Genomic DNA, 26,841 nt, shown 5'->3' on the forward strand with positions numbered 1-26,841 from the left:
ATAGGCAGGCTGGGGGAATGTATATTAATGTTAAAAAACCTCATAAAGTGAAATTGTCATGCCATGGGACCTTTAAAAGAAACAAATGTAGGTTACTGCAGTTAGTATTCATTACCTCTACACACTAATGCACTAAAACTTCATCAAAATGAAAACAACTTACAGTTCAGTGTTGACCAGTGTATCATTTGACTCAAAGATGTACAGGATGGTAACATATAACATAACATATAACCAGTTATTCAGTAGCATCTCAGCCATGAACAAGAGATGGTGAATGAACAAGTAATCTCAGGTTTAACTACACTATTACATGTCAGGAAGTATAGAAGTAAGCTCCAGTGGTACAATTGGTCAGCGGTGTAAAATTAGCTATTTTTTATATTCATAATCATTTCCACAACTGAAGTTGGAATGCTCCAACTACTGGAAAAAGTTTCCAGTAGTTGGAGCATTCCAACACACAGACACAGACACACACACAGACACACAGTTCCGTACTTTATTATGTTAGAACATTTTACAACACTTCCACGTGGATGAGGAAGTAGAAGATTTCCTTTTACAGTTATAAAGAAAACGACATCTTGGCCATTAATATTTGTCACTACTGGCCTTTACTGGGTGATTCTGGAGAATTAGGTTTTCAAATGAGATGTCTTCAGTTGGAGAAACATGTAACTTTAGTCCTCGGTTGACAAAACAATCACAATCCACTAGATTTGGAGATTATTAACAAAAACGGATATTCTGCTTGAACAAATTCTTCTTCTTCTTAATCTTAATTTTCAGCTTTTCTTGGCAAAACCAAAAATCAGACCGCCATCTGACAATCCCACGCCCCATCAGTCCAATTATCTGTCTTGTGAGTCATCTGCGTACTCTCACTCTACCAGATAGTGCGTTTGACACCCGCCCAGATCGAGCGTTTGATTCCTTGCGCGGCCCGTACGTCGTCCCAGTGCAGCCGGGTGTTGGGGATCTCGTCTTCAGGCTCCGGGTCGGGTCGGGCCCCGTCTTTCGGACTCGCCACCACCACGGGCAGCGGGCCTCGCTGCGACTGAAACTCGACGACATGGAGCTGCTTCTTGTTGGCCAATTTCTGGTGAATTTCCTGCATGGTGGAAGAAGAAAAGGAAGTAAATGTTAGTGAAGAGAAGAATAAGGAGAAGTGTGATTTAAGAGCCTTTCAGACCAAAAGCGGCAACGGCACAGCTGCGGTCTGAAAACCATTGTTTCCAAACAAGCAAAGCGCGGGCGCAGCAGATGTGAACTGAACACAGCGGCAAGCGCAGCGCAAAACCGTGCCTGGTCTGAAAATTAGACAACTTCAACGTTTGGTGTGTCTGATGGTGGAGGGGGAAACAATATATTTACAGCTCCAGAGTATAAATATCTCCAGAGTATGACATAAATTAGAATGTACACATATGCATTTCAGGGCTTAAATACTTAAATAATGTTCCTCTACAACACAAGTCTTAAAGTCAAATTAAATATCAGATGATGGTGCTTTTTTCAGATTTTCAAAAATGTTTAGGAGCTCCCTTTATTGCATGGTATAGAGTATTTTGTGTTGTTGTTTCTGACTTTTCACTAAAAGAGAGAGTGGTGCTTTTCCTTTATTAATTCAAACTAATTTCGGAAAACTCCCACAGAAGATCCCTCCCACTATGCCGACATGACTTCACCTGATTGGCTAATCCAGTGAAGAGGGCCCTGGTGATGTTGAGGAGATTGACAGATCCTTCTACTTTGCAGTACAAGTCCTTTATGCCTATCAGCTTGCACAGAGTGATGACCGCCCGGTGGCAGTGCAGACCGTGACCTGCAGAGACAGAATAAATATGCACACATTGTATCCCCACGATTGAGTACTAGGGTGGGACAATATGAAGTCCTCTATCATGGTATGCTGTTTTACAATATTGACAAATAGTGGGATATAGTAAATTATCTAGACAGTGTGCACATACAGTACAGGCCAAAAGTTTGGACACACCTTCTCATTCAATGTGTTTCTTTATTTTCATGACTATTTACATTGTAGATTCTCACTGAAGACATCAAAACTATGAATGAACCCATATGGAATTATGTACTTAACAAAAAAGTGTGAAATAACTGAAAACCTGTCTTATATTTTAGATTATTCAAAGTAGCCACCCTTTGCTTTTTTTGATAACTCTGCAAACCCTTGGTGTTCTCTCAATGAGCTTCATGAGGTAGTCACCTGAAATGGTTTTCACTTCACAGGTGTGCTTTGTCAGGGTTAATTAGTGGCATTTTTTTCCCTTATTAATAAAAAAGCAAAGGGTGGCTACTTTGAAGAATCTAAAATATAAGGCATGTTTTCAGTTATTTCACACTTTTTTGTTAAGTACATAATTCCATATGTGTTCATTCATAGTTTTGATGCCTTCAGTGAGAATCTACAATGTAAATAGTCATGAAAATAAAAAGGAAACGCATTTGAATGAGAAGGTGTGTCCAAACTTTTGGCCTGTACTGTACAACAAGAGATATCAAAGAAATAGTATGCAACTGTACAGCAAAAAAACGGATGACACATTTCAGTAACACTTTATTCTAGGAGTCCTTAATTTTGAAATACTACTTTTTTTAATAAGGTTCCTGAAAAGTGTCTAATTCAATACCACTTATGCAGAAGAAAAGACACAGTGTTCAATTAACACCCTTCCAATTAGGGGTGCAAGATTCAGAATATGTCACGATTCGATATCGATTTTTAGGCTCAAGATTCGATTCAAAAATCGATTTTTGATTCAAAAAGATTCCTTGATTAAAAAAACGATTCACAGTATGTAAATGTTGTTACTCTTCCCATGTGATTGCAGTAGAAAAATTCAAAAATATGAATCGGGTTTCGGAATTCTATGAATCGATTTTGAATCGGTAGAGCTTGAGTCGCGATACGAATGTGAATCGATTTTTTTGCACACCCCTACTTCCAATTAATTAACTCCAATTTCTTTCATAGTTTAGAGATTTTATTAGTTGATGGATAACTTGCAAAAAATTTGAAATTTGTCTACATACAGTACAGGCCAAAAGTTTGGACACACCTTCTCATTCAATGCGTTTCCTTTTTATTTTCATGACTATTTACATTGTAGATTCTCACTGAAGGCATCAAAACTATGAATAATAATTTAAAATATAAGACATGTTTTCAGTTATTTCACACTTTTTTGTTAAGTACATAATTCCATATGTGTTCATTCATAGTTTTGATGCCTTCAGTGAGAATCTACAATGTAAATAGTCATGAAAATAAAGAAACACATTGAATGAGAAGGTGTGTCCAAACTTTTGGCCTGTACTGTAGGAAAGCATAAAATTCCACATAGTTTCCAATAATTAATGAATACATATTTACGTGGGTTTTAAATGAGTTTTTAAAACAAGCAAGTTCCTATTTTCCTTATAATTTGTTCCAAAATAATAATAAAAAAAAATCTTCAGGAAACATGTTGGAAATTATTCAGCATCTCACCTATAAATTAAAAGCACAAATCTAAATATCTATCATCTCGCAGTATTTATCGTATCATATAGGCCCAACCATACTGCGTAAAACCAGATTCCCTCAACACTAAGCTTAACTCTTATCCTACCAACTAAATAATTAATCTTACCTTCGTTCTGTTTCTTCATGCGGAGCGTCGTCCTCTTGAACTTGGACTGAATGTCATGATAAACTGTGTGGGGGGGGGGAACAATAACTGAATTACACTCACTGCATGTAGACCAGTGAAACAAACAGCCAAACTGACACATAATAAACAGACACAAGTATTCCATACAGTCTAATTATCTTCACGTGTTTTATGCCATTTCCAAGTGAAGGCACTTGTGTTGTTGTTATGCATCTTTTTTCCCGTGCTCCCTCAGGTCTTGTGTTTCTCTACCTGCCCACCAGATGTCCTTCCACATGCCGGCATGTCCTGCTGACTGCAGCAGCTGTGGCTGCTTAGTAATTCAGACACATAGTCCCCTGAGCGGGAGCCATGTGCTGCTCAATGCAGCCTTCCAGTACAGTACAGCTCCATAGCTTGATTTAAAATCGTTAAGATCTGGTTCTTGTGTCACATCGCTCTTGAAACACCGCACTGGCTGCTGTCCCTGCATCCTCTAGACATCCAGGGGGAATTAAATACACTTAACGATTCAGGTTGTGTATTGGGATGCTGCGACAACACAGAGGAAGGAGTTATGGATGGAAGGAATAAAAAAGTTGACAGTAAGTTGACAACTTGGTGCTCAGAGGACACGTCGAGCTGGGTGAAACTAAATGTCAAATACACACATACATACACAATGCACAGGGGGCTGAACACTGGCCGTTGCTGCAGGAGGTCCAGGTTCATTTGGAACAGTGTGTCTTCTGTGTGATGTGTGACTCACAGATCCAAACAGCGACAAAGTCAAAAAAGATAGAAAGAAAGGCAAATTCCTCCTTGATACACACTTTTATATTCCACTAAGTGTTTTTCGATCTCTAACTCCAAAACTACACTAAGAGTCAACCCTGACTTAAAGCTGAACCAAAAAGACATGCAAAAGTTTTGCGTGGTAATCTTTTAATTTCTTCCAACAAAAGGTGGAAAATGCCAAAAAGAGAAACAATCAAACACTCTGCCACATTCAAATGTATTCAAATTGCCTTTGGCTTCGCATTGTTCCAACAACAACAACAACTGGAAGGTCAGCGTAGCGGTTTGTTTTTCGACCAAAACAACATTTTTAGTGGCCAAGTTGGGGGGCATCCAGATGTTTGACTTCCCAATGAACAAACTGACCCAGCTTAACGATCAGGAAGAAAAACTGTTACATCTGCCGGACGAAATCCAAGATCTGGACCGCCACCAAAACTTGAGTGGTCTGCAGGAAATCAACCCACATTTAAATATTTTTTTTTATGTCAAAAAAACGGGTTGAAAATCGAACTTTGCCGGTAAAAGGTGACAATGGCTTGAGTAAGTCAGCAAAATAGGTGAAAAAAATGACCTTGAAGCAATCAGATCTGTCACAAAACCCATGAGATAATCCTTAAAAGAAATGAAGATAGGACAAAGTAAACAAAAACAGTCACACCAGTCACACACACACACACACACACACACACACACACACACACACACACACTCTTCTCCTCTGGTCCCGGGCCAAAGCAGGAAGCTAACTTTCTGCTGCGGTGGCGGCTGATGACTCACACACATTAATCTTTCTGGCTTTGCTCTCCAGCAGCAGCCCCATTAGCCAAATAGCGTTTTACAATAAAAAGAAAAAGTACAAGCGGTGCACTTAAAACTATTATACCTTTCTTCACAAATCTAAGCAGGTGATCCAAGGGGGAGGAAGAGCAGGAGTGGAAGAGATGGTGGAGAGGAGGAAGAGGAGGAGGAAGGGGAAAATAATAAAAAAAAAAGAGTAAAAGTTGGAGGGAGAGAGAAGTAGAAGGGGAAAACCTGAGGAGTGGAAGAAATCGAGTTGTGAAGTGGGAGAAGCTATTGCGGGCACCCCTGGTTCTGGAAGTAAAGCCCCATTCATTTTTCTCATCTTTCTTTTTTTAATAAAAATAATAAATGGAAGGTAAAAGACTGTACATGAAAATGAAAGAGTTAACCATGTCTCCCAAGGTACATCTCGGTAAGAAACAATGGGCTTAAAATTGCGTGTACGCTGCTAACAGCAAGTAAAAGGTAAAGATTACAGTGTTAATAAAATGGATAATGGTCTGCAGCTTTAATCAAGTCACTTTTGGATAAAAAATATTATGAATTTGGGTACAATGGAGCCATGATTTGTTTACAATTGTGACCAGGAGGAGTTTTGAATTTGCGTCTGCTCTGATTCACCCCTCTGACTGCCACTGGCTCATGGCTATTGTACTGTTTAGAGCTGAAAAATGCCAAAGCAAAATGATGGACAAAACAGAAACTTAACATGTTTCTATGTTAAGTAACGTTGAGGATAAAGTTGAAAGTAAAAACTGAAATGAGGAGAATGACTTACTGGTCTGGTTGTTGTATCGTTCTATATAGTACAAGTAGTGGATCGCTCTGTTCTTGGCCTGCAGATCACACAAAACACACAAACACACATTGATGTTGTTGTCATTTGTTGACTGAAAGTGTTATTATTATAATTAGCATCCCAGTTGGGAAATTGCTGCAGCCGTAAACAAATTGAATTAGCATTAATTATTAGGTACAATATTATGTGTCACAAGGGACTCTACATTTGTTTTGTGGTAGCGCTCTGTAATAAAGCCTTTGTAGTCAAATAAACTGAATTACATAAAAGAGGATCTGGGGATTTTCTATCTCCAAGTGCCCTCTGTAAAGTTAGTCGTGCGATTCCAAAGTACCAGGATGTAATCATACACAGGCAAATATTTCCTGTCTGGATCTTGTCGCAAGAGCCCAAATAGAAAACAGAGGTTTTTTTTTTATTATTATTATAGGGAACAAATATCAGTTAATTAATCTGCATAGTAATTCAATTATTTGGATTGTATGCATGCATACAATGATAAATGTGGTCGTTAAGTTATTTGTATTCTGGGTCTCAGTGGAGATTAATTGTCTAAATTCTATACGAGCACCAACAGCTACTAAATGAACCTTAGAGATTATTTTTATTCTAAATGCTGTTTCCACTCTGACAATAAAGTTCTGCTGAAAACAAGTACTCAGTAAGTACATTTAAAATACACAAATTCTACACTTGAAGACATTAGGAAAATGGGGATATTAACACAAAAAAAACTGACTTAATGATTATTTTTGTTGAAATAAAAACTTTGTGGTACTCACCTTCCTCAGAGCGGTGTTTCTGTCTGCTGCTTTCCCTAACGCAAAGCCTGGTGGACGGAGAAACGTTCATGGGATTATTTGTTAGCCATGTTGCCAAATAAACCCCGGCTTTATTGTTTCAAATGGTGTTAAATTAGTGTCACCGATTAGGAGTCTACATGAACACTGTGACATGATGACATTTATAAACTAAATCAAGCCGCCCTAACAGAATCTGCAGTGAAAGGTTGAAGGCAGGTGAATCTCAGGAGTCTGTGAAAGAGTTTCCTCAGCATTTTTTTTTTTTTTTTTTTTTTTTACACTGACTTCTGAAGAGCTTGACAAGTGTCGAAACTCTTTCCTGCACTTCCCCCATATCTACACATGACAGTTATTTTTTAACTTTTGCAAACACCCCAAAACTGTCAAAAATCCTTCATTTCTTTCAGGTTGCTCCCAGAGTCGTGATCTAGGATGAATTTTTAAGATTGTGTCGAACCTGCGGCTCCGTTGCCGTTTCCCACGGCGACCAGGCAGCTGATGGACCTCTTCCTGCCCTCCTTGGCCGTCATGTTGAACACACTCTTCACCTACAAAACAGCAACGCATAAACAATAAACGACAGCATCACCACCTTCTATCGTGTTCTGCTTGGCCATCATGTTAAACACACTTATGGTATGAACATGAATACAACTGTGTGTTTCAAGTCTTGCCTAAGAACGCTATTTAAAATACCAAATACACACAAAACCATCTCAGGCTGCCTTCTCTACATGTTCTGAATATAACCACTGTCACATGTAATTACTGACATTGCTCATTATGTGCTCTTGTGATTGTAGACCGATCCAATCAGTGTCATCCATGTGTGATAAGATGCAATTTCACTTAATTCAAAAAAACAAACCGAATCTCCAACAAGAACAAAGAAAAAACTAAACTAAAAACTAAGGAAAGCAGATGAAGGGCCTTGCTTTGGCTCATAACGTAGATTACATGTAATAATTATGTACTCAGCTCGTCTCTGTGCTTTCAAATTGTCTTTGATCGTGCACATTTTGTATTTCCTGCTCCAGTCAGACCAATGAACCCATTGAACGGACAAATGTGTTTGTGAAAACATCTGCAGTTCTAACACTACAACAGATTGTTAGGGCATTTTACCGCGTGTTTGTGTGTGTGTGTGTGGTCAATCCGGACCAGAATGCCTGTCCAGATTTAAGTGACTTTCATCGACCTGTCAGTAAACACAGCGAACATCATTTATCACACACACAGCGCCTTGTCCTCCCTCATGCAACCACGCAGGCTGATCCACTGACTGCAACATGACTTTGAAAACACCAGGGGGCAGCATTGATACACCACAGCGAGGAGGACGAGAGCAGATGGAGGGGAAGGATTAGAAACAGGGAGGAAAGATGAGGTTAGAGTTGACCAGAGAGAGAGAGAGAGAGAGAGAGAGAGAGAGAGAGAGGGCAAATGAGATACAAAATGTCAAATAGAATGGGGCCGGTCAAAGAGAAAAAAATGAAATACCATGAGAGGATATGTGATATGAGAAAAGTGGTGGAGGATAATAGGGAGTAGAAAGAGATAAAAAAAAAGATGAGAAAAGAGATTTAGAGAGAGAAGGAGGCAGGCATGAGGAGGAGAGGAAGGGAGAAAAGAGGTGACAAATGGAGGGAGAGGGAAAGGGAGACGAAAGAAAAGATTTGTTGCCACTTTAGATATGAGACAACATACTGTAGGTAAAAAAAGTGGAGGGAACAAGAAAAGAAAAGGAAACGAAAGAGAGGAAAAAGAAAATTAGAGAAGAAAAAAGAGAGAAGGCAGACAGTGAAACTCTGCATCTGTCGTCAATCACAAACTATGTGCGTTTGATTGAGCACGCAGATGTACGTGTGCAGTGTGTGTGTGTGTGAGAGAGAGAGAGAGAGAGAGAGAAAAACACCAAATGCATTATAAAAAAAAAAAAAAAAATATATATATATATATATATATATATATATAAATAAATAAATAAACACAGACACCCCCCCCCACACACACACACACACGCGCACACAATGATATAACATATATCAATTCACCACAAGCCAAAAACGAAGACAGTGAGCTGCTGAACGTCACTATGGTACATAAAACTAGCCAGTTATATTTATGAGTTAATTACGCCAAGTTAAGTAAGAAAATTAGAGGACTGATTAGAAGATATTTTAATGCCAAAATCATTACGTAATGTGTTATGAATAAAACCTAATTTCATAGTAGTTTTATGCATAACTAAGGGGACATGAGCAAAACAAAATCTAAAGTTTGGTTTCATGTGCTCACACGAAACTTTCATCATCAAACTTTTGCGTGCGCACATGAAAGTTTCGTGTGAGCACATGAAAGCCGTATATTGATGTAGCCTGGGCCATTCTGGAGACAGTGACAGCTAGAGAAATGACTACAGTACAGGAGTTAGTTGCACTATATATTTAATCTAAATATTGTTGCGATACGACATTCATGTTCCGGCGCAAGCAATAGAGCGATTTTTGAACAGTTACAAACATCTGGCCAACTCCACGGATATAGGTGGATGTACACAAAAGGCACGGAGAATGGATTAAACATAAGGAAAGAGGATATTCTTTGCTGCAGTGCTGCTGACTGACTGTGGCGCTGGCACTGCTCATAACAGCGCAAAATGGGTTTCAAAGCGCGCGTTGTCGGCGCACATGAAAACAAATCTAACGTTTAGTTGCATGTGCTCATGCAAAACTTTCATGTGCTCACGTGAAACTTTCACATGCGCACATGAAAAGGTTTTGCGTGCGCACATGAAAGTTTCATGTGAGCACTAAACTTTAGAGATTTTTTCTTTTTGCTCATGTCCCCTTAGGGGCTCCATACTTTACTGTAACTACTTTATCATTTTATATTTTAAAAGGCCCTGAACACCCACACAGGTGTTTATAGTTAATGTGGCTGATTGGACCTTTTCCAGGACTGTGTGGGTGTGGTTAGACTGCTTTGTTGCACCTGTTAGGGCGGGACAAATGACACCTTTGTCATCCTTATTGGTAGAAAGAATTTGTGACCTAATAAGTTCCCATCAAAGCTCCGGCCCACCTTCAACCTGAAAAGAGTCTAATCAGCCAGAATAACTGCAAACACCTGTTTAGTGTGTAACGTTTTGATATTAATAAACGTCTGTTACGTTCAAACCATTGCCACATGAGTTGCTACAAAGCTATTTAGGACTATCAGCGCCGCAAAACTCTCTCTGTATTTCTCAGTATGGCTGTGTTCAGAAGATTGTGTCGACTGGTGACTATCCCGCAGAGAAGCTCGAGTGAAGATAATTGCCTCTTCTGAAGAGTCAATCAGGTTTGTTTTTTTAAATCAGTGTCCTTCTTGGCTATTTGCCACTGCCTGGAGGAGGGGTGGGGGCGAGTGCGCGATCACGGAAGGCTTGTATCATGTGAACGCGCCGACAGTTTTGTTGTCATTATTTAGAATTCCTCAAGGCAGCGGCAGAAACTACGCACTGTAGCTTTAAGCTGCTGGTTTCTTTGCGCCACTTGGGGGCAGAACTCCACAACAAGCTAGAAGGTTACAAACGGTTAACAAAATATGCCGGAAGTGACAGCAAACTGCTGCCCGTTTACAAATCCAGGAGATGTGGAGCAACATTAGCATTTTGGAGTCATGTTGGTTGAGACCTGGCGGATGTTAAGTCTGATATTTACTCTCCTTTTAGCTCGGTTTTGGTCTCTACCAATTTCTCTTAGAATTCCTGACTCTGAAGCTCCTAAAATACTTTACAAGCGACACCGTTCCCATTACACGTTTCCATTGTTCATATCAAAAATATTGACTGGAGCAGCCAAAGTATAAAATAGCCAAATTATCTGCAGTGACAGACAATACCTTTCTAGACCAATCTTATGTGATCCCATGAAAAAGCTCTGCATTATGTAAAGTTTGTGATTTTTGTTGTTGCTAAAACTGAGTCAGAGACACTTCAACACTGTGGTTTAAACCTTTGTTGTGCCGGTTGCTGTGTTGGTATTCCTTTGCTGTGGCTGTGTGGTGATGGGCGTTTATTTTAATTTTTTTCTCCTGGTATCGGTTTTGTCGATCCGGACAAAGAAACTTAAAATACTGTGGTTATTTCTGAGGCTGCAGTTTGTGGTGGTGTACTGAATTCAATTCCTTTGTGAGATGTTGTGGTAACAGTATTCATCGGACAGTGCATCTATAAATATATACAAATACAGGAATATCTATCTATTTACATCCAACAATGAGGAGGAAAGACAAGAGATAATACATTCAATAATATCCATTATCCAATATGCATTTATTCTGCAGAAAAGCTATGTAAGCAAACATGACTTTTATTCATTTGGAGATTTTAAAGCTTCTGCGGCTCATATTGTGAGTGTGTGTGTGCGAGTGTGTGTGTGTGTGTTACAAACGGAGAGCGAGGAGGGAAATAAGTAGGAGAAATTAGTAAATGAGGGACGAATGAGTGTGTGAGAAGCTGAATGAGTAAAAAGAGACAAGAGGATTTAAATCAAAAATCCCTTCATACAAGTACAACAATTAAGCAGACATTGTACATTTTGCTGATAAAACCGAAAGAAAAGCCCAAAACAAAAAGGTCAGAAATGCCATCATCATCGTCATCATCTCCCCACTCTGCACATAACATCTCCCAGAGCCAAATAACAGCTAAACATTTCCTTAATGTCCACTGTTATTACGTTTGTTTTTAAGTTTTCTATTTCCATTGTTATTTTATTCTTTTTTTCTTGCTCGTTTTACCGTTAACTGGGTCTTATTTTTTAAAGCAACACTAAAGCACTTTTCCCGCTTCGGTCCCCCTACAGGTTGGAAGCAGAATTTTCCATTACCGCTGTCGTAATGTCTCATTATGTCTAATTTGAACTACAGATCCGCTACCCGATCTGGCACCCTGGCATGATGTAATGTAATGTAATATTCTGCTTCCAACCTGTAGGGGGACCAAAGCGGGAAAAGTGCTTTAGTGTTGCTTTAAAACAATGTTAATCTTGTGAAGCACTTTGTGACTAAATGTATAAATATAAATTGACCAACTGCCTTTTGCTTTTCTATGGGCAGCTTGTGCAGGGACCAACAGCAGCCTTTCTCAGGGACTTTATCTAAAACACAGTTTGTCTCAACGCTTTCGTCCCCGCCAGAGAACGCCAAGTGATAGAACAGTGTTGGATTTCAGCTGAGGGAACTTCAAAGTCAAGATCTGCCTTCAGCTTCACTAGTTATGTAACAAACATTTCAGCAAAGGGTTTATAATTTGACTGCAGGGGCCACAGCAGAAGGATTGGCTTCAGGGCAGAAGCAAACACCAAAACACTGAAAACACAACCTTGCATACACACAATGCTTTGCTTTTTTATTAATAAGGGAAAAAATTCCACTAATTAACCCTGACAAAGCACACCTTTGAAGTGAAAACCATTTCAGGTGACTACCTCATGAAGCTCATTGAGAGAACACCAAGGGTTTGCAGAGTTATCAAAAAAAGCAAAGGGTGGCTACTTTGAAGAATCTAAAATATAAGACATGTTTTCAGTTATTTCACACTTTTTTGTTAAGTACATAATTCCATATGTGTTCATTCATAGTTTTGATGCATTCAGTGAGAATCTACAATGTAAATAGTCATGAAAATAAAGAAACACATTGAATGAGAAGGTGTGTCCAAACTTTTGGCCTGTACAGTATATATACTTGTGTATATATACTTGTGTATATATATATATATATATATATATATATATATATATATATACATATACATACTTGTGTATATATACTTTGTGTATATATATATATATATATATATATATATATATATATATATATATATATATATATATATATATATATATATATATATTAGTATTACTTATATACAATAATTGAAGGTGTTTTCATAGCTTTAATGCTAAATAAATACACAACATTGTGCTTGCATACTGTGGCTGCAGGCCTGTAAGGAGGACAGAAACATACCCTTTCTTGCGGTCAAGGAAACTCAAAATCCAACAAGTTATTAATTCTCATGTTGCATTGCAACTTGTAGTTCTAGTGTTTGTGAACGCCTCCAGTGATGTTGAGCTTTTGGCTTTACATTCCTCATTTGAGGTGAAGATGCAGCAGTTTTGGAGGAGCATTAGCAGCAGAGCAGATGGGCTTAGTTTTTCCTCCACCAGACGAGCGACAGCATGTCGGTGGGAGGATGCTTCTAGCTCGCTCGCACTTCTGTTTCATCTCTTATTTTCTCAATCTGTTGCTGCATGTCTCCCTATCTGTATCTGTCTATAAGCTTCAGTGCAGGGGAGGAGTTCTCACCACATGAGACCAGAAGGCGCTGTGAGAGCACAAACCTTCGCCAACACTAGACACTTCTCTGACTTAATGTTGCACAACTACACTTAATTTCCTACACTTGGGTTTTAAGTTGACATCGTGACACTGCAAACACACTGAATAGTGTAAAGAGTTTATTTACTCATGCACAACTGGAAAAATGTCTTGCATATGGTGCTCTACAGGACAAATCCATGTAGAATTAGTACATAATATCTGACCTCATACGTTATATACACTTCACCTGTTCATGTCATGTCTTATAGCCTACCTCTAAATAATAATACACTACATTGTGCATTACAGTTTTCATAAAATGTATCCTATAGTATTACAGTATATGATAACATCTATATACAGTACATTATGTTTTAGTGGGTTTCATTTCTGTGTTCCCTTAGCTAGTTTTGCCAGACGCCCAGACCCTGGTCCATCTGGTGATCAACAAACTTCAATCTATTGACTTTGGTCATGTAATCAACAGTGTGTATGGCACTTGTGATGTGTTGACAGCTAGATGGGCAAACATGAAGAGAGGTGGATATGAAGAAAGAAAAAAGAAACAACTTCTAGAAATCTGATGAGCAGTGAGATCTGAACTTCCGCAAATCTGCTTTTAGGATTGGGACTCATGTCTCGGTGTCATTTTAAAGCTACGCCTGGATATTGATAATTATCGAATAGGTTGAAATCTCAGATTATGTCAAAATAAGTCTGCTTAGAAGATTTTGAGAAATCTTGCTGACTGACAGATTTCAAAATTAAAAACTACACTCCAGTGAATAGTTAAATTAATAATCTGTTTCATTTCACTTTAAAATAGTCACAATATGGTTTTTGAAAATTCTGAATTGTTTAGAAATTACCTTACACGCACAAGATCTCTGACCCACTGTCATGGTGTATGATTAAGAGGAAGCGCGAAAATGTGTTGGTCATAATGACAAACTGTTGTCTATTAAACAATCATAATGTTGGCTCAGGAAACCATGTATCAATCCTGAAAATGACTCAGAAGTGTATGTGTGTGACTAAACAAGAGAAAATGAGACAAAAATTAATTGAACTGAACTGTCTTTTGACTTCAGTCTATGAACAATGTGGGAAAAGGTTAAAAGTGTAAATCAGAATCTTACAACAGAACTCGCACACAAAAACAAATTAGATGTCTCACATTTAATCTAAACGGCTGCGTTTGTCTGCAATTTAAAGTTGATTTAAGTGAATATACAGGCTTCGTGATGAATGAGCTCTCTAGTAATTTCAACAAATCAACATCGCTTTCATTAAAAACATCTACATTTCATCACAGCCAATGCATCTACATCTACGAACTGCCGCAGTAAGCCAAACAACGAGCAAGTTAATTATTTTCATTTCGGTTCTTCTTCAATCAGCCTACATGTTACATGAACATCGTGTTCCTCAATTAAGTGCACTTCAAGACAAACTTATGATCTGGATGAGCTTTAATGACCAGTGTCATCATGGGTCAACTTCCCAACTAGATTTGAACCATCCTGGTTTAACCTGCTACTACATTCAAGATCACGGTGATGAAAGGCAGCGGACTTTTATCTTCAAATGAATGAATGGAAGATATATGAACTGATATGATCTTAAGAACCATTTAAAGTGGCAATATGTGATGTTGCTTAGATATCCACAATATTAAAACATAATTGGAAAAGCACCTTTAACTTTAAAGTGGTCTAAATGGGATCCCTGCTACAGTCATTTATTGAAATTTTCTTGAATTACAAAAAGTCTTCATGAGCTGCAGCAGCATTATATTTCTTTAAGTGACATATATAGAGAGAGAACGTGAACGTTCAACAGATATACACACATATATAGGTAATGCTTTTAACAAATTAATAATCAGGCTGTAGTAATGCCCCTTATGGGAATTTCACTTAAGATATTAACTTTTGTCTGTGTCTAGGTGAGCTCCGCTTGGCCGTTAGAACACAACGTTTAATCCAATTGAAAGTTTTCACAAAGTTGCCGTCATCCATCCGGCTGCCTGTTTACTTTCAGAAAAACTTTCAAGGTTGTCGACTTCAGAGAGAGAAAAAAAGGAAAGAGACAGAAACCCTGTTTCGACACTGACAATGTTCCATCTCAGTTAATGAAATCACCGAGTCCTGTCCAAGTGGATGCTGTCCCTGGAGAGAGGCCATGAACATCACTTTTCTCTCCGTGGCACTAACACTCCTCCCATTCTTTTCTTTACTGTTACCTCTTCTCTCTGTCATCCCTCGCTCTCTTTTTTATCTCTCAAAGGTCCAACTGATTGTAATTCTTACAGAGATTGTGCCAGGGACACGCAGATTCAACTTGATGGCCATTTTTGGATGTTATTGGATTAAATCATACATTAGGATGCTCGTTTCTCATTTAATGTTTCTCTGTATTGTGTAATGTGCTATATAAATAAAGCTGCCTTGTATTCTACTCTTGAATTAACTGGTATCTTTGGACCGTGAAGCTGGATTTATAGGCGACGCAAGAGCCACATTGTGCTTTATACATAAAAAGGTTAAATCATTAACTTATTTAATATAGTCAGGGATGATAATACATAAGACCTTGTATTGATAATATAATTCTCTCAACAATTATCACACGTCTCATAGAATATGTAATAATCTTTTGGGTACCCCAAATTCTTAGAAGTAAACATTGGAGTCAATACAGTGGACAGTATTACTTTTATATATTATTTTAAATATATATTTTAAGGCTGGTTATAAAATCTCAATATGTGGAATATATGGAAACTGTGTCTGTATGACTGAGTATAGAAAATTGAAGTAACAAAAGCTGGCATCAAATGTCTGTTCAGATTTTAAAAAAGCCAAATTTTAATTTATTTTCTAGATTATATATTAGAGTAGGTATAATAGCTGATCTCCGCAGTTAATGACTTATTGTTACGGCTAATGACACATGGCACCTTGTATCAGTCTCTACTGCTTAGCTCTCTCTCTCTCTCTCTCTCTCTCTCTCTCTCTCTCTCTCTCTCTCTCTCTCTCTCTCTCTCTCTCTCTCTCTCTCTCTCTCTCTCTCTCTCTCTCTCTCTCTCTCTCTCTCTCTCTCTCTCTCTCTCTCTCTGCATGCCGGCATTATCGTCCTTGGGAGACAAGCCTTTTATTCCAGTAAGCCTTTTTCATTTCATTAGGCCTGAATTTATAGTGGTGTACACACACCCAGATACACCCCCCAAGTTACACACACACACACACACACACACCATATATTTATAGAGGGAGATGGCATCATAAAAGCATCAGTTTCAAGGGGGAAGTCTAATGTCTGTGGCACCACTGTTATTTATGCAGGCAGGGGGGCTGGGGAAGACTATCAATGTGACACACACACACACACACACACACACAAATAAAAAGTAGAAGACACACACACACACACACACACACACACACACACACACACACACACACACACACACACACACACACACACACACACACACACACACACACACACACACAAATAAAAAGTAGAAGATGTACAATACACACAAAAACAAGCACACTCAGAAATGGTCGTTGATAAAGAAATGACAAAAATAAGAGACAAAGAAAAACAAAAAACACGCACGTATGATCAAAGGAAATGTTAAATAATCTAAATGATAAATTGATTTCCTACAAGTGTGTGTGTGAGACAGAAAGTCTACGTACAGAATGTGTATTTGACTTCCGAGTGTGTCCCTGTGCAAGTTAATGTGTGTGTGTGTGTGGGGCACAAGGAACTGCTGTGTATGTATGCCCGAGTGTGTGTGTGTGTGTGTGTGTGTGTCTGACCTTGTGGCATTACCCCCATTAGTTTAGTGAGGATGGTCCATTAGGGCTAATTGATTGAAGGTAAAATACAGCACGACAGAGAGAGAATCTAAATGAACTGGGTCTGTCCATACAGCTGATCTTATCACACAGCAGTATTTCATCTTTTTCAGTTAGGGAAAGCAGCAAAACGGTTTGAGTGGGTTAGGGATGTGGGCTCAAGACTGGAAGGATGTTAGTTCAAATACTCGGCCACAGTGTTTGGAAAGTGTAGAAATATTTTATTAACAAAATATGTGTATGCGTTCGTTGCAAAAGAGCTGTGTAGTCATTGAGGAAGTGGTGAAAAGTACTCAGAGTGACCTCTGATGCACGGAAAGTTAAAGCTTAAGTCACCACACGAGGCCCCCGACCTTGGCATGTGTGTCTGTGAAGATACCAGTTTCTGTCTAGAAACAAGAAGACACCCCCCAAGCTTTTATCCATTCCTCATGGGGGGGCATGAGGAATGGGAGAGAACAGATCAGAGTTCATTTTTCAGACAAGACCTTGGTGGACCAGCTCTAACTTAAAGTGTCTGTTGCCAGGGAAACTTAGATGCTGTTTGTGAACCCACAGCTGTGTTTTACTTTTATGCTGGACTCAGTAAACTTTGCTTAACTCAACTCTTCATCTCAGATTTATCCTTGTGTTCTGGTAAAATTAAGTCCAATGAAAGAAGGCGCAGGAATTAATAAACTGGAGTGCGATTTGACAGGCCTTAGGGCCTTATTTTAGACATAATTCCCTCTACAAAAGAAACATGCACTACTTTTTCAGCACAGCTCTTCTATATTTTAGTAAAAGCTGATGAGGAGAGTTGTCTGTCTTCAAAACAAGATTTTTTTTTCTTGAAACGAAGCATCCCGAACTACCAAGTGTCAAATCTGGACATTTAATTAACCATCTCCCCACACTGCAGCTGCAAAAATGACATGGAATTTAGTGCTCAACTGCAGGCTTTCTCAGCAAATGTGCCTCCAACACCATCTATGTGTACACGCCACACTGGATTTTCCACCATCTTGAGTTTCCTAAAAACAGTTTCCCCCTCTGAGGCTTTCTCCATCATTATTCTGAAAAAGTCTAATTTAGTTAGAGCGGTGACTCAACGGCCGGGCTGCCATCTGCTATCGGGCTGAAAAAGAGTTCTCCGACAACAGCCGATCATCACCCCCCCGAGGTTCAGCTCATTGTTTAGCTGTTTGTGATGATATGTCAATGCTGTGTTGTTGTTTCCGCTGCTAAAGAAAGCTCAATTCAAGTGGCCAGAAAGGGTTCCTTATTGCAGGTTTTAAAAAAATAGTTAGTTTTCTGTCAAAATACAGTGAAAGGTTTGTTATTTAGTTAAACTGTTCACTCAATTAAACAACATAGCATCATGACTTTGCGTAAACATACACGCCACTTTCCTAAAGCCAAATGGCGTGTTATCTGTACACATTTTGAGCTATCCACATGTATGTCTACACTGTATACAGCAGATGTAAACATACACACCACGTGGCGTCGCAACGTTGCGTGTTATCGCGAGAACGTGACGTACTATCGCGAGAACAACGTCACATGCGTGTAAAAAACAAAAAACAGAAGAAGAAAATTCACTCGTAATGTAGGTCAATGGCGGGCGAATTGCGTTGATAAACACGCTAAAAAGCGATTATGCGTCTTGATACATACATGATGTCATACATACGCCACTTTATGAGATCAGTCTGCAATTAAAAGTTAACTAATGTGACAATTTCACAATAGTTTAATATGTTTGTGAGCAGCATGATACTGTTTATTCACGATTCAGTGCTGCTTTCTTAATATTTGGAACAGTTTTCAATGTAGCCGTCTAGTTTAGTGTGTGGACTTATAACTTAATAATTAGGAATAATTAAGAACAACATTGACTGGTAAGACACTCACCTCAATAACACGCGAATCAAAATCCTCATAGGTTTCTGTCGAGAGAGGGGAAAAGAAAGAAAGAAGTTTAGATAAAAGCTTTCACTCACACACCTCTCTCTCTCTCACACACACACACACACAAAACAGATTAAACCAGGCTCCTGCAAGCGTGACAAATACCCAGAAGCCCTTGCAGCAGCTGACACTGTGTTGACACTTTTCATTGTCGGTGACCTCTGAAGGATGTTTCTTACCAACAGCAGCCTGTTCACTTCTAACCAATTAACAAGAAACAAAGGAGAGTTGACTTAAAGGCTCCAAGGAGAAAACACACAAACACACACACCTCTCAGCAGGGGAATTAGCTCACCATCTGTGAGAAACTGAACCTAATCAGAGACCAGCAACCTAGTTACAGCTCTCTGCACATCACAGTAACTGGGCCCAGTGTGTATTTGTGTTTGACTGAGAGCGACAGCCAGAGTGTGTATAAAAGAATATGTTTGTGCATGTAAGAGAGAGAGAGAGAGAGAGAGAGAGAGAGAGAGAGAGAGAGAGAGAGAGAGAGAGAGAGAGAGAGAGAGAGAGAGAGAGGATTTAATGGCGTGAGAGCTTGTTAGCATGGTGACAACAGAGAGGAAATATCAAGAGGAAATGAGGAGAAAAAAAGAAAGCACAGGAGGATGCGAAAGAAACGAACAAACAACGAGCAAATAAGAGACTCAATTCAAGAAGAGGAAGCACGAGCAAGAAAAGGTGCTTTGTGACTACAGAGACTCGTCCCTCAACTGTCAGCAGTTTGAGGTAAATGGGATAAACTTAATCCTGACAGCAATGACCAAGATTTAAACAGGTAATACGGCTGGGAACAAGAGGCTAGCAGCTCCGTCAGTGAATCAGGTGGAATTAACACAGTGTTCCTCAGGGTTTGTAATGAGAAGTTGATTAGACTGGAGATGCACCTTCTGAGACTTTACAATACAACATTACATTCAACCTTCAACCCAAAGTCCTTATTTAAACCCTCCTGTTACAACACACAGGACATGGGGAGGGGAACACAGTGTTTATACACTTCTTTTCAGTGCTATATTTTTATTACCACATGACACCCGGGGGGCTATATAGATTTTCTTGCTATCATGAGTCAAAATGTCCACAGTGAGAAAGGTCTACTGTATTTCTTACTGAATCAGAATCAGACAAACTCACCGGTGCTGTGTTTTAGTCTCTGCCTGCAGTTTAAAGTTAATCTGAAATGTGGTTAGATTTGCCTAGTTTAACTAAATTACAGATGAAGCAACCTAGAATTTCCCGTGCCTCCCTACTAGGGCCCGGACAACACCTGAAATCACATGTTCTTATCAAGCCATAAAAATATTATGTCGAGGCCTTTTGTAAAATCCTGACAGGCTACACGTTGTTGTTTTTATGCTTAGAAAGTAGTGCGATAGCTGAAGGAGACACACCTCTACATATAGCATACGTTCTTTTCTGTGTCTAATGTTGCCATGCATGGCATCTGAAATATGGCAGAGGAACAGTATGGTCATCAAAGGTTCTTGTCCAAGAACAGAGAAGAAAAAAAAAGACAAAAAAACAGGTGTGTGGGAGGAAAGAGACTAAAAGAAGAGGAGATAGGAGAGAGAAAATAGGCTGACAGACAGAAGATGAGGTAGATTGAGTGTAACACTGAAAGGAAAACGGAAATAATTATAAAATAGATGGAAAGGGAGGGACAAAGAGAAGGAAGAGGGCAGAGAGTTGAGGGGAATGAAAGAAAAAAAATGAGATAGTAGAGAGAGAGAGAGAGGGAGAATAAAAAGCCTGAGATAGAGACCGAAAGTGTGACAGAAAAGAATTTAGGAGAAACAGAGAAATAGATGTCTTTCTAAATTAGGAAACTGTCCTACTTGACACTGTAGTCACATTCCCATCTTCATCAGTCCTAATGAGCCACCATACTGAACTGTCACTCTCTTTCTCACTCTCAGGGCAGCCTATACCCCTTATTATTCCTCTATTGCTTCATCCATCTCTTCTTTTTCTGTCACTATAGCCGTTTACAGCTTGACCGAGATATATAAATCTGGCTTAAAATGACACACACAAACACACACACACACACACACACACACACACACACACACACACACACACACACACACACACACACACACACACACACACACACACACACACACACACACACACACACACACACACACACACACACACACACACACACACACACACACACACACACACACACACACACACACACACACACACGTTTAGTTTACATTTGTACACCAAGGGAGCATTTGCATCTTAGTTTACCTCCGTTGGGGCCAGGGTCAGGGGGGCCCAGGCTGATGCCCCCCCAAGAGTTTCCCGTCCATCCTCTTTCCCTCTTCACCTTCATCTTCCTCTTCCTGTCCCACTCATCCCTCTGACGCACTGCAGAAAGACACAACCGACACATTTAGCACTGAAGGCCGAGAGCACACAGAGGCCACCACTGACTTCAAGGAGCACCACATTACGAACACCAAAGGTGCCATTTGTCACGGTCTAATCAACTGTGTAATTACTTTTAACAAATGACATCACAGTGGAGACAAATTGGCATCTCACACCAGTGGTGCTGTTGGTGTTTCTGTTTCTCAAAAGTAAAGGTTCCCTGTGGACCTGTAGACCTCTAGTAGCACTGTGGAGCTGTTTTCCTATGACTTGGTCCCAGTTTTGTTTATCTCATGCATTAATTGGCACATGCATGTGTGCAGAAGTAGTGTGGCTTTGCCAGACCTTCCTCCACAGCGCTGCGGAGGAAGGTCTGGCTAGTCCACACAGCATTCCGGGATGGGAGAAAAACTTGCTCTGGTTTATTGGCATTTCTTTAAACCAATCACAATCGTCTTGGGTGGTGCTAACTGCCGGACAGCGCCACGGTGCCGCTGCAAAATAGACTCGGGAAGGAACTTGTTTTGGTGGAACGTGTACGTTCAAAAGTTGTTTTAGTTGTGAGACAGAAAACTCAGATCTAAGACAGACAGATAGTCTAGCTAGCTGTCTGGATTTACCCTGCAGAGATCTGAGGAGTAGTTAACCATAGTCCTCATAAATCCACCGGAGTTTAAAATTCCAACTCAAAGAAAGCGTAAGGTAACAGACATCCGGCCGAAAAGAGTGAAACCCGGCAGCATTTCCGGCGGCACGGGAGCAATCCCGGAAGTGGAACGTTGTGGATATAGACTAGCACATAAGTGACATGTTTCACCTTCCTGCCAATAGTTTCACACTATGTCGCTGATCAACAAGTAAAGGTAACCGCCCCGAGATGTTGCAATGTGCCAGCAAAGGCAGGGAAGAAGAAGACTACAAGCTAGGGCCGGGCAATATATCAATATTATATCAATATTATGATATGAGACTAGATATTGGTTCAGATTTTGGACATCGTAATATGGCATAAGTGTTGTCTTTTCCTGGTTTTGAGGCTGCATTACAGTAAAGCGGTGTAATTTTCTGAATTTACCAGACTGTTCTAGGTGTTCTATTATTTGCCTGTACTTTCACTTAGTCATTATATCTACTTTACTGGTGATTATTTATCAAAAAAACTGTATGTCTGCCTGTGTTTGAATGTATTCAGTGCATTCCGTCTTTGTACCTAGTTCAGCTTGCACCTCCTGCTGCTCACTCTCGCCTCTTCGACTCATATTCTGCAGGTTCCCATCCTTCAGGACTGGAGCGTTCAGACCAGGCCACAGAAAACCACCACGACCTGGTGGTTAAAGACATAGAAGGAGAGAAGAAAAGAGGAAAAAAAAAAAAAAACATTAGGGAAAGTAGGAACACAAGAGAAGAAATATATATTGTACCAATCATTTTGCAAGTCTATGTTTGTTATTCTTGTATATTGAGAACTGAGACAGTAGCGAAAAATGAACATAAGTACCACAGATGTATTTGAGTTTGGGGTGTCTGCAGCTTTCAGAAAATTAGTTTGAAGAGAGATTAAAAGATTAAAACCTGCTTTACTTAATCAAAGTCCAGCTTAGTCTCACAAGCTTAGTTTTTGCTAACAGCTACTGTTGGCACGACGACAGCAACAAGAAGCATTATTTTAAACTGAGCTGCATACGCAAATACATTGAAGACATCTTTAAACTTTTTTAACCCTCCTGTTGTCCTTATTTTCAAAAAGTATCAGAAATTTGGGTTTCTTTCAACCAAATAAAACAAAATTAAAAATGAACATAGACAAATGATCAGTCGACTACTTTCAGTGAATTTGGGTGTTTTATTCTATTTTCTAGAATTTAAGGAGAACGTTGAAAATTGACAAAAATGTTGGAAAAAAAATTCTAAAACATCTGGAAAAAACAACAACGACAAAGACATCGGAAAAAGTGACAAAAATGTTGAAAAAAGTGACAAAAAACATCGGGGGAGAAGCAACAAAAGTGTTGAAAAAGACAACCAAAACATTGAAAAAAAAGTTTTCATTTTAAATTTTGACCCAGAAAAACAAAAAACTGCTCGACGGGAGAACGCAAGGGTTAAAGACTTTTCCACCACGACACCCCGATGAGTAGGGATCGTGAAAGAGCGATAAACTAGATTTAGTTCAAGTCAAAACGACGGAGACAAGAGACACACTGACAAGACTGTAATACAGAGACTGAATGAAGACAAGATAGTTCCTCTTCAAAGAAAAACAGAAAAAAAAGAGGAAGGGAATGAAGGGTAATTTCTCTCCCTAGTATAGCGGTTTTATAAATCAATCAACTTCGACTAATGACATTTTCTAGTGTGTCCAGCCGCATATATTTAAATATATTTGGAAGGTGTAGCACAGACCTCCAGGAAGAATTACACTTGTGTGTTCTGAGATTTGAAGAAATTAGATTTTGTGAGTGAGTTTCTAATATCTGAACTGCACCCAAGAAAGCGGGAAAGAAAAAAAGAACTGCAGAGAAAGAAAGACAGACAGTCGGCGGACAGACACAGAGACAGACTATGCCTCACCTTCTCCGATGTTCTGTCCTCGGTTCAGGTCTCTCTTAACTTTGCGTTTAGTTCTCTTCCCTCTGCCCTTCCTGGCTCCGGCACCTGTCTCCGCCAACACACCTCTCCACAACTCCTCAGCCGTCACTGTAAACACACACACAAAAATAAACATAACAGCTTCTATCTTTTCTCCATTTTATCTGTATGGGGAAAAAAAAAAAAAAAAAAAAAAAAAGAAAACAAAGAGGAAATGATATTTGGCCAAACACCCAAACTTAGCAACAGGCACTTGAGGCAATAAACCATAAACGGCCAATTATCATTGGAACACAACTCACAGGTGCTTTTGTAAATCAAGTTTGTGTGGGCAGTGGTGGCCGAAAGGTTAAAGAAGTGAGCTTGGGAGGCCGGTTCAATCCCCAGACCGGCAGGATAAAATCTGGTCCCTCCCTCATTACCACCACTGAGGTGCTCTTGAGCAAGGCCCTTAACCCCAACTGCTCCAGTGGAGCTGCTCAGTGGCCAGCAGATCAGACTGTGGTTATACTGGTATGAATGTGTAACTGAGTGAATGTGACAGGTTGTCGTTGCAAATGAGAAATTGTTATCAATTGACTTACCTGGATAAATAAAAGGTTAAAAAAAAAAAAAAAAAAATAATAATAATAATAATAATAATAATGGTTAAAGGATAGTGGGTCACTTTGGGCTGTAAATGATGATGTTATTGCTCCAACATGGGGACTTGGGGAAAGAATCTTTCCATGTACTTACACTTGTTGAAGAAGCTGCCATGTCTGGTTTGCTGCCATGCTGTTGCAGGGAACAGTGGAAGTGCAGGGGTTCTTTGGAGGGAGGCAGCTGAAGCTTGACTCGCCCACTGGGACACCTGAACTACTCCCCCTACAGTACGGAGTGGTGCTGCACCTGAAAGAGAGAGACATCAAGAGAGAGACATCACAGCTATGTATACACTCTTCACAACTGCAAGCATCAGGCTTCGCCAATTTAATGGTACTTCAACTTGAAAAATGACATATTAAAGTCTGTTATATCACGCATCATACTGACTAGGGCTGGGTGTCAGGGCTGCACGGTATAGGAACATTTGCAATATGCGATAACGTTGAATATCGTGATAACAATATTACATGCGATAAATAAAGAGATATTAAAGTGTAGTCAGTTCTGAGTTTCTGCTGCTTTCAGTATTCTGCTAAAATACAACGTATTGCTTGTTAAATGAAAGGAAAAAAATTCCAATATTCTTTTATTGAACACATTGTACATTGAATTGAATATAAAAGGCAACACTAAAAAAATCCTATCAGTGTAGTTTTCTACTGATATTTTCTCTGATATAAATCTCAGAGTGTCTTTCACAATATGTCGCAGCCTTTCGCGATGTGTTTATTGCAGTGATATCGCAACGACAATAAAAGAAAAGATATCGTAATGACCGGCAGGATGCCGTTGTGATGCAAAGGATCATGGAACAATGGTATTAACAGTTCCTGTCCTAGTTTAAGTGTGTAAGTGATGTTCTGTTAGTGTTTTCGTTACGCATTTATGTTACCTGGGTTTTAGTCTTGATTTAGTGTTCATGTTTATTTACATTTGTTGGGTTACCATGACGGAGACACTGGGGTACGTTGATGACATCTGTGTATCGAGTGTGTGAAGAAAGTGAATAAACTACTTTGGATTTCAGTAGCTCTCACTTTCTGACTTCTTCCACGTAGCTCGCTACAAATATATTGTGCTACTGGGCATTCTTTAGAAAATACTAAACTAACTGAGTGTCAATCACTGCTCATGCACACACATTCACTCTCCTTTGTGGGGGGAGGGGCCTAGAAGTTGATGTTCATATTTTTTGGCTAAGTCCTGGATCTTCGCAATCCTACCTACAGCACCTATAAGTTAAGTAAAAAACAAAAGCAACACCACCACTAGCAGCTGCAGTCGCTGGCCAATCACACGTCGCATTAAATGGAATAATCAAGTGGTGATTGGTTACGAGCAAAACCATACAAATAGTAAAACATTTTGTAGATCTAGGTACAAAAAAAGGATCAAATGCAGGTATCATTTTATTGGAGAGGTTTCAATACTACTCGGTACTGGGTTATATCGGTCGATACTATAAAAGCTATTGTGCACCGATACCCAGCCCTACTGCTGATATGGACTTTTTAATAAAAATAAAAAAAAACGCAGGCTAAAAAGACATAAGCTAAGCAGAATCAGTCACCTCCCAGATCTCTCACTTGGTTCCCACAACCCATTAACACAGTTCAGAGGAGGGAGAGAGTGAGGAAAGTAAAGCCTGATAAAAGTTGAGATTTCTATTATGACATTAACATTTAACGAAATAACGATTAGAGAGCTCTAACGTTAACACACGCGAGCAACAATCAACCTGTAAAACAATGACAGCGAGTTTAATCCTTTTTTTTCATGTAAAAGTCTAAAATATAAAGACCTTAATGCTATTCTTAACCGCGTGCAATACATATTTCATCACTGCGTTGAAATTGAAGTTATTTTCTGGACGTGCCGTTTTAAGGGAGCTCTGCAGCAACGACAGGCTTGTCCAGGGCCAGTAACGTAAAAAGAACTGACCATAAGCACGTAGTCACGCATCTAAACATAAATCAAGTGAATATACTCCGATATATACACGGAGATGTTTAAACCAATCTGTGGGGGATAAAAAAGAGAAATAATTCACCTCCGATTGTGATGCGGAGGGCACAGCACACACGTATGGACGCCGCCATGTTGGAATTATGAAGGGTCCTTCAGAGGACAACAAGGCGCCTGAACTATGCCTGTTG

The 26,841-nt window shown here is 39.4% G+C and overlaps 1 protein-coding gene across 1 annotated transcript; it reads right to left on the reverse strand.

Moving 5' to 3' along the window:
• Positions 1 to 488: 488 nt before the first annotated feature.
• mrps5 (mitochondrial ribosomal protein S5) lies at positions 489 to 26,841 on the reverse strand. The gene is made up of 12 exons (XM_028603401.1): positions 26,736 to 26,841; positions 24,776 to 24,928; positions 24,020 to 24,145; positions 22,659 to 22,772; positions 21,326 to 21,445; positions 19,004 to 19,038; positions 7,321 to 7,411; positions 6,843 to 6,889; positions 6,040 to 6,097; positions 3,660 to 3,722; positions 1,692 to 1,828; positions 489 to 1,114 (listed from the first exon to the last, which is right to left on the reverse strand). The coding sequence occupies exons 1-12, from the start codon at positions 26,782 to 26,784 to the stop codon at positions 890 to 892; spliced, it is 1,218 nt and encodes a 405-aa protein (XP_028459202.1). The 5' UTR covers positions 26,785 to 26,841; the 3' UTR covers positions 489 to 889.

The sequence above is a fragment of the Perca flavescens genome, chromosome 17 (assembly GCF_004354835.1).
Source record: "Perca flavescens isolate YP-PL-M2 chromosome 17, PFLA_1.0, whole genome shotgun sequence".
Taxonomy (NCBI): Eukaryota; Metazoa; Chordata; class Actinopteri; order Perciformes; family Percidae; genus Perca; species Perca flavescens.